The sequence below is a fragment of the Poecilia reticulata genome, linkage group LG15, assembly GCF_000633615.1.
Source record: "Poecilia reticulata strain Guanapo linkage group LG15, Guppy_female_1.0+MT, whole genome shotgun sequence".
Classification (NCBI taxonomy): Eukaryota; Metazoa; Chordata; class Actinopteri; order Cyprinodontiformes; family Poeciliidae; genus Poecilia; species Poecilia reticulata.
In genome coordinates this window covers 6,475,522-6,490,911 of record NC_024345.1, presented here as the reverse complement: position 1 = coordinate 6,490,911, position 15,390 = coordinate 6,475,522, and the positions used below count along the sequence as shown (strand labels likewise).

The window sequence follows — 15,390 nt, the reverse complement described above, 5'->3', positions numbered from 1 at the left end:
TGTATCTCGTCTCAGAGTGTCAACCTTTTCTTTTTTGTTTTAACTGAAAATGGTCTCACCCAACAGATTGAACAGTGGGAAAAACTTCTTTATCACTTTTCTAAAACAGCTGTCTGTTAAGTCTGATGTTCCCACAGCGGAACTTGTATTGTTTTTATTGTTTTATGACATCAACAGTGTTATTAATATTTGTTATTCACTGTAAAGTGTTTTACTTGATCTTCCCATCTTCCCTGCCTGGTCGTTCTTGTAAATATGAATTTGCTCTTAAATAAAGATTAAAAATAAAAAATACTCAAGAGCTACTTCCTTCCTTATTTAAAAATAGGAGTCTTAAGCTTGTAAGGCATTTGTGGTTTTGCTGTGAAGCAAATACCAAACTAAGAAGATTGCTCGCTCACCCATCCAAATCACTGGAATCAGGTGTTCAGATCACGTCCATGGCCACAGGTGTATAAAATGAAGCACTTAGTCATGCAGACTGTTTTTACAAACATTTGTGAAAGAACGGGTCGCTCTGAGGAGCTCAGTGAATTCCAGTGTGGAACTGTGATAGGATGACATCTGCACAACAAATCCAGTCATGAAATGTTTTTGTCCCTAAATATTCCACAGTCAGCTGTCATATTAGAAAATGGAAGTGTTTGGTAACGACAGCAACATAAATTAATGGAGCGTGTTCAGCAGATGCTGAAGCGCATAGTGTGAAGAGGTCGGCAACTTTCTGAAGAGTCAGTCACTACTTCATGTGGCCTTCAGATTCGCTCAAGAACAGTGCATAGAGCTTCATGGAATGGTCTCCATGATGGAGCAGCTGCATCCAAGCCATACATCACCAAGTGCAGTGCAAAGCTTCAGATGCAGTGGTGTGAAGCATACTGCCATTGGACACTAGAGCAGTGGAGGCGCGTTCTCTGGAATGACAAATCAAGCTTCTCCATCCAGCAATACAATGAGTCTGGGTTTGGCGGTTGCCAGGAGAACGGTACTTGTGCCAAGTGTAAAGTTTGGTGAAGGGTGGAATATGGTGAGGGGTTGTTTTTCAGAAGCTGGGCTTGGCCCCTTAGTTCCAGTGAAAGTTGAATGCTTCAACTGGCATTAATGGGATACATACAAATATGCACTCTAGGTAGTTTTAAGCCCTGAAGCCCAAGGAGAGGATTCTGGTACAACAGACAGAGGAGTAAGGCATTCTCCTTCTTATCAAAGACTATCAGCATCTTTTTATTAAACAATTTTGTCTAAAGAGCAGTGAAATGTCTATGTAATCACTATCAGCACAACATTTGGGACAAAAACGTTGAAACAGAACATTACAATGAAATGTCCAGGCATTATAAGTTTGCACAACACATTCATGGGTATTGTTGATGCTCTTGATGCATTGATGGCAGATTATCGTATGTGGCTGAGGCCAAAAAGTACTATCAAACGGCTCTTTTTCCATTTTGTAGGGAAGTCAGGGTTTACCTCAGCGTATTATAAGCCTGGTGGGCCACTAGTCTTTACTTGTGCCCCCACCAGGCTGAGCATTGCTTATTTATTTAAGTCTTTATAAAACTTGAATTTTTTAAGACTTATAGTTGGTGTTCAGGTATTAATCTTCCAATTTTTCAATAATAGGTAATTATAAAGAGATATTTTAAAAATTTTCTGTCAATTTTGAACATTTTAACTCAAAAACACGACGGGCTGCTGGATGAATGACTGCTCTAGCACCCAACCACTGGGCTTAGCAAGTTTTCTGGAGGAAACCTTTAGGAAGTGTTCCTGAAAAGAAGCAGAAAGACCTGCTTGTGTTCAGAATATCAGCAGGGCAGGCCATCTGCATGCAAAGCAAGAACATAACAACCAAGAGTTCCAACTAAGTCCACACGTTTCCATTGACCACATTAATGTTCAAATTGATATCTTGAAAGTAAATTTGCAAAATAAAAACACTGTAAGTTTGAAAAAAATTGTGTTTTTGATAAAGTTTTGGTGCTAAGATGAGGTAGGTTTTGTGGCTGTACCCAAATGGGTTAATATCACAAACACTTTTTTTGCATCACGAGTCACTTGATCAACAACCAGATTTTTTCACTGGTGGAAACGACAAAGAAGATGACAGAAAGTAGTTGGAGGATGAAGGCATGGAATGTTTATTAATGACTTTCTGCGTGAACAAACTTATTCACATGTGATTTTAATTGCGCATATTATTTTATGGAAATATTGCAATTGCGAAATTGTGTTTTTTTTTTTTTTTTTTTTACTTTTTTATTACATTACCGGAAAACAGACACTGTTTTGTGTACATTTGTAGTGTAAACACAACTACTTTAACAATTGTCCTATTGTGAAAAATGGGGATGGGAAGGAAGCTTCTAAAGCAAAAATCTTATCATTTCTGGCTGCATTTGAAATGCAGATATACAGCAGGTAAAATTTTTTTTACAAAATGTTACTTTGTTAAAAAATTTTTTTTCAGTATTCCTGTTCTGAATGAGGATATTAATAAAGGCCCTGGATTTTTTTTTTTTTTTTTTTTTTGCTGTTTCATGAACTTTCAATGTTGCCAGTGGTACAAATCATGAAGAGGACGACAGAAAGTAATTGAAAGATCATGGCGCGGCATGTTTTCTTAATGATGTGTCATGTAAACAAACTTATTCACAAGACATTAAATGCATTTCTTATTTAATGGAAACAATACTGCTGCAAAATTGTGTTTTTTCGACATTAGCAGAATACTGAAAGTTTTGAGCAAATTTGTAATAGAAGCACAGCTAGTGAGATGCTTCTTATACATAATCAGTATAATATCTCACTTTCAGGAATATCTCAGCGGTTTCTTGCATCAGAATTCACAACACAGAATCCAATAAGATCAAAATTTGAAACTTGACTCCCATAATTCTCAGCCAGTCCTTGGTGAATTTACTAGTATATTTTAGGTCACTCACATTGAAAAGTAAACTTCTGCTTTAACTCAAATTTCTTTATTCTCTTTACAGGTGATCTCATACTTTCACCATCCACCCTCTGCTCTAATGTCTGTCCGACTAGCAGAGACCTACATTAGATAATTAGTTTTCTGTTGTTTATTTTGTTAAACGCGTCTTGCCCAGCAGTGTCTTATTCCGTACAAACTAAGGTCACATTTGAAAAGATCATATATGCATCAGATTTAACACCACATATCCAAGTGACCTGGGTCGCATAAAAAAATCTGATCCATGTTGACTGTCATAAAAAGACCATACACACAAAAAAAGAAAAAAATTGGAATTGGGTCACTTCATACTGCAGTGTGAACGTAGCTTTAGTGTCAAGGATTAGGCCAACAGATTCACCGTCAAAAGTGGAGCGCTACAGCTAGACTTTAAAAAAGGCAGGGGAAGATAAAACAGTACAAGTCAAAACGGCATGTAAACAGAACCAGAGGCGGAAGGACAAAAATTAAACAAACAAAACTTTGGATAAATTTCAATAAAGTCAAATATGAAAAATAAAATAAAAATTACAGATAGGATGATAATGATGCAAACAAAGTGTTCTTATATGTTAATATATCTCTAAGTGAGCACTCTCCCAAGAAATCAAATAAAATTGCTTTTGAATTATTTTTAAACATTAGATGAGTAAATCCAAATGGCAGCTGATTAAATCACAGATTATTGTTTCAGTTTTTAATTCCAGCTTTTGGGATGTAGTTAAACATTCAAAGTTGTTTTTATACAGCTGAAGAAAAATATGACCAAATGTTCAGAAGAGAAAAAAAAATGTTCAGAGGACTTGTGGTTTGTCAGGTCAGGATAGATATGAAGATGATGACTCAGAGAAAAAAGAAAAGGAGGAAGGAAGGGAGGACAGGAAAAGAAGGGTGCAATCAAAGGCTGAATCTAGATGTCTGATTGCAAAAAACATTTCTTTAGAATATATACTATATATATACTTTTTAGGACTTTTCCCAAAAGATTACAAATTCTACACTTTTGGTGGAAATGAAAACAGAAACGGGTCTGATGTGTGACAAACTGTGAAATTCTGAAACAGTATGAGCTTTTAGATTGTTGAACTTCCACTCTGTACTCCCAGAAACGATCAGACATGACTGGCCTCTTTCTCTTCCAGTTTATCAAACAAACCCACCCACAGTCAGGCAGACCGACCATTCTGTCTCACACACCAACCACAACACAAAAACAGAGCGAAAAGATCTACATAGTAATGGTACTGTGTTTTGTTTTAGTGTAAGCAAGAGATAAGTTAGTTAGGCCTCATAAGGAAACATTTTTGAAAAAATCTGCATGAATGTACCAGAATTACACAAACTATTGGACTGTAACTCATACGAATTACATATTTTTGCTGAAAATTTGTTTGTTTCATCACTAAATGCTGGGAAATAACTTGATCAGAAGCTGGGTCATTTTATCTTTTTGTACTTTCGTCATTTTTGTCATTTTAAATCCAACTTTTCAGAGTATGAAATGCAGTCATCTACCCAAAATGGCTTGTATTGGCTTTTCAAATTGATGATCAAAAGTGATTTCACATCTAGATAATCTGGGGCGTAGTCACTATGGCAACCAAACATTTGGTTTTGTTCATAATAACCCTGAACTTTTGAAAGAGGACCAAACCAACTTGAAATAATGTCATCCAATTACAATTGTTGCATGTTTTGGGTGCAATTACATAAAGATGCCCTGAATGAGTGAGTATGGCAATCCATTTTAATATTGAATAATAATAATAATAATAATAATAATAATAATAGTAATGCTGGTACTTTTAACTCCAATCTGAAGTAAGATATATTTGCATACATCTAAAATGTGAATGTTTCCTGTTAATAAAACAACTCTTTGAAGAAACTTGAATTAATTTGTGTTACAACAACATTTATGTTCCCTCTGGGACCAATTAAGAATTTTTGAATTTGAATTAAATTAAGAAATAATTTGCCTCCATCTACAAGGTTTGTTCTAAATAAATTTAATGTTATTATGGGTATCTAAAATGTTCATTTTTGTAAAGAAGAATTAACTTAAAATAAATTTTGTTATTAAATTTTGAACATAATCTTTTTCTGGGGAAACAAAACTGTGGCCCATTAAATTTGGCCCAAACCATTTTGGAGTGAAAGCACTCTTAACTTTGCATTTTTAGCAGCACATTACACACTTCCAGATCAAATTGTGGGAATTTTAAGGGTTTAATGTAATTTTCTATAATCTGTTTACTGTAACAACATTATATTTGGCAATGCTTACAAATGATCAATTCTATTTGTCAGAAGAAGGACCGTCAGAGGGTGCATCTAAATTCAGGGGCCGTTTCCTTCGAAGGTCTATTACATCAGTGTTTCCCAACCCTGGTCATCAAGGCACACTGACCTGCATGTTAACTATCTGCCTGCTTAAATACTCCTGATTCAGGTAATTGCCGTTCAGTAAATGCATGTAAATCATCTATCAATTGAAATCAGCTGGGCTGAAGCAAGTAAACACCAAAAAGATGCAGGGCAGTGTGCCTTGAGGACCAAGGTTGCGGAAACACTAGCTTGTCAAAGCGAAGACTCTTCCAAATGCATCCTTCTTGTCCCAAAATGGAGGGACAGGTCCAGCCTATCCCAGAACAAATTTATGATCTTAACAATGTAATAAAAACACAGCTACTGATACTTTGGTTGCTCATGAACCATCTCTGATATTTCATAAGAGAATACTATAGAAACAGTTAAAGTAGGATAGAAGATAAAGTCTATCATGACAATTACATTTGAACAAATTGTGGGATAAGGATTTTTCTTTTTGCAAATATTTATCGCCATAATTTACCCAAATGTTTAACTTACAGGAGTAAGTAATTGGTATGCAACAGTTAGGTAGAAAATATGTTGCTTAAAAGTATGAAATGGAATCAGGTTGGGGAAAAAACGGCGATGCTAGGGTGTAACAAGGGGGCACAAACTGACAAAAGGGCAAAATGACTCATTTCCATTAGCCCTAGGGAATAGACATCATTAAGGCTGCACGTAGGCCTGTCACGATAACAAATTTTGCTGGACGATTAATTGTCTAAAAAAATTATTGCGGTAAACGATAATATTGTTTCAAGACCTTTTGACACTGATTTAATGAAAATGGCGTAATAATGCATGCGATTTCCTGCCATGGATAAATACACTTTATTTTCAAAAGAACACATAACACTGGAACTGATAAACTAAATAAACAAAACAACCAAAAACAAAAATAAAATGGATTCTCAGTCTCCATTAACAAAAAACGTACTTGAATAAAAACTAAACAACATAAAGCCAAAGTTGAAATGAATACTGCATTCAACCAATAGAGTGCAGATTATAAAGTCTGTATACTATATTGGCCTTCAGTAATCACTAGATTTAAATAGAGAAGATGGGCACATCCCACTACCTAATGCAATAGTTCACACTACACGATTTTTTTCCCCCTTTTTTCCCCCTTACAACAATCTTAGATCCTTGGCTGATCTAAGATTGTTGCTGGTGATTTCGCAACCGATCATCCTGTAGTGTATGGTGGGTTACGGTGGATCATCGTGGCAGCTCCAAACTAAATCAGGGGTTTTCCCGTTAATGCGGAATGTGACAGGTAGCCAATCAGAAAGCGCGGATTCTCCTCCGTGCTTTCTGAGGGGAAATTATGGAGGGGAATCCYAAACAGCTGACACGGCGCAACCCGAAGTCCAGCAGACATTGGAGATGATTTGTGGAAACAACATTAATGTTAATTCAACATTTCGTGCAAAGAATATAGAAATGATAAGGAGAGGAGTTGGAGCCAAATTGCTACTGCAGTTAATAAACCCGCTAACTTTTCAGCTGTTCTTCGTTAACGTGACATAAATAGGTTGTAATGATTTTCATTCAGTCAGGACTTTACGCTGACTCTAGCCACATGCATCACAGGTAGATTCTAGTAAAGCATTGATTAATGCCTGGTTTTAAAATTAGTTAACTGGACTTGTAGCCGGGCTGCACAGTGGCGCAGTTCGTAGAGCTGTTGCCTTGCAGCAAGAAGGTTCTGGGTTCAATTCCCGGCCTGGGGTCTTTCTGCATGGAGTCTCCATGTTCTCCCTGTGCATGCGTGGGTTTTCTCCGGGTACTCCGGTTTCCTCCCACAGTCCTAAAACATGACTGTCAGGTTAATTGGCCTCTCCAAATTGTAACCATGCACACACACACTAGGTATGAGTGTGTGTGTGCATGGTTGTGTGTCCTGTGTGTCTCTGTGTTGCCCTACGACAGACTGGCGACCTGTCCAGGGTGACCCCGCCTCTCGCCCGAAACATTAGCTGGAGATGGGCACCAGCAACCCTCCCGACCCCATTAAGGGACAAGGGTGCAAGAAAATGGATGGACTTGTAGCCATTATTTTGTGCCCATGTGGCTGGACACCACACGGCATGATTGAAACCGTGCCGTGTGGTGCCGACAGAAATACCTAGGATTTCTGTCCGCCAATGTATGGTCTCTCAGGTTTTGAAAATGGGCCGACGATCGGCCGACTACTCGTGTAGTGTGAGCTGGACATTATACACTAAGGAAATGAGGAAGGGAGGGTCAGTGGAGAGCACCGGAGCTGAGCCTTTTTTCATTCAGTGTCATCAATAGAAAGAAAAAAAGGCCGGAAGACACGATAAAGCCGATAATTAAAATGAGGTCGATAGGTTTAATTTATCGTGCGATTAATTGATTTATCGTTTATCGCGACAGGCCTAGCTGCACTCTAATATTTTTGTTGAAACATTGCGATATTAATATGGATTTTGATCAACCTGACAACAATGCCTCCATCACTTCCAGAATCTCATAAAACAAAAAAAAAAAAATGGGTATCTAGGGGTGTTAGTCTATCTGATTGACTAAATAAATAAATCACTGAGAAGCAGTGACTATGTATGGAACTTTGAATAATAATACCCTACCAAATATCTGTACCCAATCTGTACTTTGAAAACTGGGATGTTGTGTAAAATTTAAATTGCAATGACAATTTAAATACATTATACAAGACTTCTAATGCATTGATGCCTAAAGGCTTGAATTGAAAATCAAATGAAACCAATAAAAATAATAAAAAGTTTTGAACCTTTTTGTTGTAATTTGTCAAAAACTGATCAACGTGGGATGTTTTTCTATCTCACCTCCAATGCATTAAGTACACATTAAGTTCATAATATTAGACATATATGACACAATCACAGTTTCTTTTTTGGAACTGGTGGGTAAAATTTACTTTCTGTAACCTAACGGGTTAGAAAATAGTATTTTTTATATTGCACATAAACTTATGAGATAAGTCATACACCTGCCTCACACTGGCTTTAACATAAGAGCGGCTTGTTTTTTTCCGTTTTTTTGTCTTTTAATATACATGCTTAATATTTAATTGCTTCTATACAAACTAAGTAACAAATAAGCAATAAGTCTGAATTCTGAACATTTCAAGATTGTTTTTTATCGTTAACTAAGAACTTAAAATAACAGACTACAATTCAAACAAAATACAGAGTTCTTGTATTTTGCAAAACTGTTTTACTCAAAAATCGAGTAATTTCAAATTAGTGAAGGTTTAACCTATAAAAACCCCCAGCTTGAAGAGGAAGCACTGGTACAATTTCAAAGTTGAATTAATGTGTAGTTGCTTTTTGAATTTCTAACAGTTCTGCAGTTCACATATCATGATGTGAATCAATAGGCCAGAGATCCTCATGAAGCCCTTTCTTTTTAGACTTTCTGCAAACCAGATTAATGCTATAAACAAACATTGATACAAAATAGGATTTCTTCACTTTCAGAGGGATTTTAAGAACCCCAAAGAAACTGTAGAATTAAAAAATATAATATAATTGAATCTAATTCTAATCTAGAATTGGTGAAAAAAAATCTGTCTGGTGGGTCAAACCTATTGCATCTCAACTTCACTTTATTTGGCGAATAAAATGTTTCTCTTTTATTCGCCAAATAGAAAAGAAACATACGTTGTTAGAAATCCATACCTTTACCAATATATATAAAAAGCATATTTATTTAAATGTATCATTGTTAAAATGAGCAGAGAACGTCGGGGAACAAAACGGAGTCTATTAAAAACCTAAAGTTAAGAAATATAAATTGTAAAATTGTAACTGAAAATAAGCATGGTGATGTTTTCATTTTCCCATTTCTTTCATTTTTGTGGCAAGCTAAGTATTGCTAGCTGCAAGTTCAATCGGGGGGTCGGGGAGAGGGAAGCAGCCAGATTCTTTATTTTCAGCCTCCCAGGTCAGAAGTGTCATGCGGACAGCGGGGGTGTCTGTATCTGAGAGTTTTGGTGCTTCGTGGTCGGGGTTTCGGTGAAGCAGAGACGACGCCCCGACTGCTGGATTAGCCAGGAGCCGCCGCCATTACTAGTCGACGCTAGCTAGCTAGCTAGCTGTTAGCACCAACGAAGGCCTTCAGGTTTGACGAGAGCGCTCGTTTCACTTTTATTTGTAGCTTCTAATAGGTTGGGGTTGAAGATATGTTCACAGTAACTGTTCATGTTTGATTTTATTTTGAGCGAAAAAACCTGTTTAAATCTGAAAACCCGTGTACAACTTTTACCGCAAGCTAACGCGACGGCTTGTGCTAGCAGTACCCACAACCAGGGATGCTGGGAGGGGATATTAAGGAATATTAAGGTCCATAAATAACAGTATGCCATTCTTTTTCGAATAAATAACACAATTAGAAAATATTTGTGATACATTTATACAACTACAGTTCCATGGAAAGTGATAAATCAGCTGATATTTGTTTCGTATTTTGCTAGGGCTAACAGTGACAGTTTGGGGATACAGGTGAAGACCATTTAATTTCTCAGTTCACATAATTCTGGCTAAAATCGGGACACGTCTGTGTATGTGTGTGCGAACCTTTTTGATATTGTAAACACGAGTCAACATCCCGATGCCTCTGTCGTTGAGGATGGTGAGTTTTTCTGCCAGTTTCTGCTGGCTGGGCTGCATCACTCCCCGAGACATCTTCTCGCTTTATATCTCCAACCCCGATCCAGAAAAAAATATGGGAAATATCCGCAGCCTCTGGTTCCAAAAATGATTGAAAAATAGAAACCGTGATTTCTGTAATGTTTAGATTTCGCCCATGTTCAGATAGGTTTTAGGGACAGCAGCTTCCTGTACTCCACCCCTCTGTTTCCCTGTCTGTTTTTTTTCGGTCACAGGGATGAGGAGTTGTCCTGGTTTTTACAACGAGACTGGTTTGTGGTGCGTTCAAACACCGTCGTAACGTTCTGTTTAGCGTCATTTCTTTTGAATTTTAAAAGCAAGCGTTTAATATTTACATCAAATGGAGGAGTTATTTTTTTCTCTCAAGGTTCAGATTAATCAATGTACCAAAGAACACAGAATATACACAAAGTAATCCAATTTATATTTTAAGAACTGACACAAACATTTTGAAGCATTATAAACGAAGTGGCAATGAATATCCATCCATCCATCCATTTTCTTTCACCCTTGTCCCTCAGTGGGGTCGGGAGGTGCTGGTGCCGATCTCCAGCTAACGTTTCGGGCGAGAGGTGGGGTCACCCTGGACAGGTCGCCAGTCTGTCGCAGGGAAACAGAGACACACAGGACAAACAACCATGCACACACACACTCACAGGCAATGACTATACACAATGTAAAATATCCGCATAGAAAAATATTGGTCAAAGTTACATGTAATGTTTTACATTATTATTTCTGCCCAAATATTTTAAAAAGTAAACAGTATTGTGGTACAACTTGAAAGATATACAAAATTGTCACAATTTCTAACCAGTGGCTCTCTATGGATATTATTTTTGTCTATGAAATTACTAAGGAGCTGATTTAATACGTAATAACAATAATAATATTGTGTAGGCACTTTACTGAAAAAGTGTGAAATTTTGTAGATATTTTTGTAACAAATTCTACTGTGTATGGATGTGTATACACTGGACAGAATAAGTGATACGTTTCCCTACTTCTAAAAAGTTGGGAGGTCTGTAATTTTCATGATAGATATACCTCAACTCTGAGAGACAGAATCTTAAAGCAAATCCAGTAAATTACATTGTAATTATTATTTCTGGATAATTAATTAACTAATTAATTTGCTGTTTATTACCTTTGAAACAATAGGGAAGTATATCTTAATATTTGGTATAAAAATCAGTTCTAGAGGTCGAATGTTTCCTGTAGTTCTGAATCAAGTTATTAGTGGTTGCAATTAAAATACATTTTTTGCATTTTATTTCATGTAATAAAATGGAAATTAATTATTTAAAAATCAAATGTGATTTTCTGGATTATGTTTGATTCTGTCTCACAGTTGAGATGGAGCTACGATGAAAATCACAGACCTCCATATTGTTTGGAAGGGGGTAAAGTTGATAATCAAATACTTATTTATTTACCTCAGTGCATGTTAAAAAAAAAGAACAGTTTAAATTAATCAATAAAGGGGTTAGTAGCAAGTTAGAAAACTAAAACAGAAAATATTTTCTTATAAATGTTCTACTGAATACCTGGAAGGTAGATTTGACAAGAATAACATTATTTTATTTTTGTCCTTGACTGCATCACATTGTCTTCCTGCTGTTCTGTTAGACTCATTGGGGCTCCCCGTCACGCACGCACGCACACACACACACACACACACACACACACTTTCTGCTGCTTTAAGTTTATTTGCTGAACTAAGATCTTTACATAATGCTGATCTGATTCTGTGTGAATTTTTTCTAAAAATCAGCAATTGCAGTAAAATGCTGTTATCTGAAAAAATACTAAAAGATCAAACCTACCTAACTACCAAACTAACTAACTACTTAGTTAGTTAGTTAGTTAGTTAGTTAGTTAGTTAGTTAGTTAACTAATTTTCATGTACTGAGCCTTTCATGTCGATACATGAAAAGCTCATGTAACGACATGAGCCACAAGATATATATATATTTTTTGTTTCACTTATTTCAAACCACGTTTTCTGGGACAAAGCAGCTTCTTGAACAGGGTGACGACAAGTTTAGAGGGTTATCATAGTAACGTTACCATATGTAAACCTCTGGCTTCTCTCAACAAGAATACCTGTCTCTGTCTGCTACTGACAACTTTACTTCCATTTTTGCTTTTATAGATGTACATAATGTCCTTTGTAAATCAAAAGCTAGGTTAATAGTTGACCCATTATGGATTGCCATACCCACTCGTTGGCCTTGCGCGCTCTCGCAGCTCTTGGTTGTGCGCCTTTGAATTTTTATAACTCACGCCACCTTTCACACAAACTGAATCAATCAATCAATCAATCAAATTTTATTTGTATAGCACATTCCAGCAGCAAGGCATTTCAAAGTGCTTTACATAATTAAAATAAAAACAGAAATAAACAGTGAGAAAGAGATTAAACAAAAAACAAACAAAAAAACATTACATCATTAAAACATCGAAAAGAAAGAAAAAGAAATTAAAAACATTAAAGACATAAAAACATGGAAGACATCAAAACCKGCACTCTAACCCTAATTTAGCCATAAGCAACTCTAAACAGGTGGGTTTTAAGTTGAGATTTAAAAGCACCCAGTGTTTCAGCTGTTTTACAGTTTTCTGGAAGTTTGTTCCAGATTAGTGGTGCATAGAAGCTGAATGCCGCTTCTCCTCGTTTGGTTCTGGTTCTGGGGATGCAGAGCAGAACCAGAACCAGAAGATCTGARGGGTCYAGACGGTTGRTACARYAATAWCAGATCTTTAATGTATTGTGGTGCTAAACCGTTCAGTGATTTATAAACTAACATCAGTATTTTAAAGTCTATTCTCGGAGCTACAGGGAGCCAGTGTAGGGACTTTAAAACTGGTGTTATGTCTCTATCTTCCTGGTTTTAGTGAGGACACGAGCAGCACTGAAGGTGCAGGTAACCCTTTTATAAAAAGGTAAACCCTCTATGAAGGCTTATTTTCATGGAGATGCAGCTACAAAGTACGGGTTAACAATAAGCACCATGCTGTTGTCTTGACTCGCGCTCAACGCAAACTTTCAAAAGCGTGACTATAAGTCTTAATGTTTCCTCTGCTTTCACCTGCATCCTGTAGGGCCTGGGGCAATGCATTCACTGGCTCAGGAAATTCAGGGCTTCTCCAAAAACCGCCTGAAGAAGCAGTCCACACGTGTCACCACGGTGACGGGCAGGACGTTGCTGGAAAAGAGGAGTGATGGAGCAGAGGGTGAGGTGGAGCAGGTGGAGGAGCTGGAAGAGGAAGGCAGGTGTGGATTTGTAGAAGATACTAGCCTTGATCTACAAGTTGGGGTAGTCAGACCCTTTCTGCTGCTAGGTAACAGTTTTCATTATTTTGCTGTTTTATAATGTAAAATGTTCTGATGGGGGAAAATGTGGTAATGAAAAAAACTATGATTAAATAAACTAGAAAACTTTTGGGGTGATTGTTTATTATATAATCAGTTTCTAAAGTCAGGAAGCAGTTTTAGCTGAAAAACAACAATTGCAGTAAAATGCAATTTTACTGCAATTACTTTGTCTAGTAAGAGACTAGACAAAGGAAAAACAAAATAGACTTAAAAGTAACATAAATTGTAGATAAATTTATCAAACATGTTAGACCTCCAAAAAGAGGAGAGGAAATGAAGAGAAACAGTTTTAATTGTTTCACATTTCAGACTCTAACCTTTAAAGGTCACAATCAAGAATATAACATAAAATGATTCTCGTAAATAGTATGTGCCTGTTTAACTTGCACCGAGTTCATATTTTTAATTGATAAAAAAGTAAAGGGTCTTGCAATAAAAACAAAAAAGATTAAATAAAACCCTAATAAATGTTCATAATTTGAGGGCTCATTTAGTCTTCTTTCTATTTCTTTTTTTCTTCATTTTTGTGCATTGACTTTAGTAACAAGGGGACCCGTACCAGGTCATGTCTGCGGTTAATAGTCACTCCACTGTTGCCAACTTAGCAACTTTCTCACTATATTTAAATCAGTATGGGCCTAAATTGGAATCGGTAGTTCAGGCTAATGGTCCTAAATAACCATTAGTATTAACTTTAAAAATTGGTGTTCAGCCAGAAAATTGCAATATGTGCACCCCTAAGTGGAGCCTATATTGCTGCTGAAAATGTGTTTCATAAAGTCTCATCTGCTGATGTGACCCTGTCCACCTGATGTGATTCAACCAACACGCCACACATTTAGCATGTCTACAAGTAAACACTTTTCATGCTAGGAAGGCCTCATAGTTGCTCTTGAGATTTAATGATACACTTGATCTTCTGTCTCAAAGACCACAAAGGTCATTGTTTCTGTATTAAATATATATATATTCCTAACGACAAATAAATCAATGTCATTAACTTTAAATTCATCTCAGGGAGAACGGTGACCCATCCCACTTTCTGAAGGACGCAGGTTGCTGTCTCCACATGTCAGCATCTGTCCGTCCGTCCACTCTGAAGTGTCCCTGAGCTCAGCGCTGAATCCCCAACCAGCTCTGGAGGGCTGCTCATTTCTGTTGCAAATACTTGACCTCGCAGCAAGAATCAGAACACATTTCTCAGCAGGGATTAATAAAAAAAAAAAAGATCTCCGTTTGGCTCATAGAGGTGACTCATACCATTGTTATAATGCGTGGTGGAAAAATGTTCACTTTGTAGAATTTGGGCGACATTTACTATGAGTATATTTCACTTCCGATACTGATATCTGAGCTTTACTATCAGCAGATACCGATCCGATACAGAAAAACAGTATTGAATTCACTTGAAACGTTTCTTTTTTTTAAAAACAGACATAAATGTGCTGAATTGATAACGGCATCAGTACAGTACTTTTTAATACACCAACAGCTTCACAAGCTTAGTCCAACATGTAAAAACAACATAACTTTAATTTGTTCAGTCGATGTGATGAGAGGTTTAGCAGCCAATGTAAAATAATTAATAAAGAAACTGAAACAGACTAAAACAATAGTTTGACTACCTTTATCAAACATACAGAAAATAAACTGCAGCAAACCTTTCATATGGTTCAGAAGGTACAATTGGGAATTATAAATATAATGTGCAATAAATAGTAAAGCTTCTGAATCACTGAGTGTGTTTTTCACACACACCTTTTCAATCATGGCTTCAAATCAACTTACTTTAATAATTAACAGCAATGCAGAAAATGTTGTTTTGTGCATTTGAGATTAGACTTTAATAAATTTAGAATCTGGCTGTGAAAGTTTCAAACAAAAATTATATTCCTTCCTTCCTTCCTTCCTTCCTTCCTTCCTTCCTTCCTTCCTTCCTTCCTTCCTTCCTTCCTTCCTTCCTTCCTTCCTTCCTTCCTTCCTTC

At 36.6% G+C, this 15,390-nt stretch overlaps 2 protein-coding genes across 8 annotated transcripts in view; one reads left to right on the top strand and one right to left on the bottom strand.

Moving 5' to 3' along the window:
* nckap1 (NCK-associated protein 1) overlaps positions 1 to 10,223 on the bottom strand; it is a 49,771-nt gene extending 39,548 nt beyond the window's left edge. For all 5 annotated transcript variants that reach the window (XM_008429044.2, XM_008429045.2, XM_008429046.2 and 2 more), the window contains exon 1: positions 9,934 to 10,223. In XM_008429044.2, the coding sequence (XP_008427266.1) occupies positions 9,934 to 10,041 (108 nt within the window). In that variant the 5' untranslated portion in view covers positions 10,042 to 10,223. The remainder of the gene's footprint in view (positions 1 to 9,933) is intronic.
* The window catches only part of LOC103476580 (dual specificity protein phosphatase 19-like), a 22,638-nt gene continuing 16,454 nt past the window's right edge, over positions 9,207 to 15,390 (top strand). Inside the window, exons 1-3 of one of the 3 annotated variants that reach the window (XM_008429042.2) lie at positions 9,207 to 9,478; positions 10,242 to 10,284; positions 13,132 to 13,371. In XM_008429042.2, the coding sequence (XP_008427264.1) occupies positions 13,143 to 13,371 (229 nt within the window). In that variant the 5' untranslated portion in view covers positions 9,207 to 9,478; positions 10,242 to 10,284; positions 13,132 to 13,142. Of the gene's footprint in view, positions 9,479 to 10,201; positions 10,285 to 13,131; positions 13,372 to 15,390 lie in introns of those variants that run through there. The other 2 variants (XM_008429041.2, XM_017308886.1) reach the window with 2 other exon arrangements.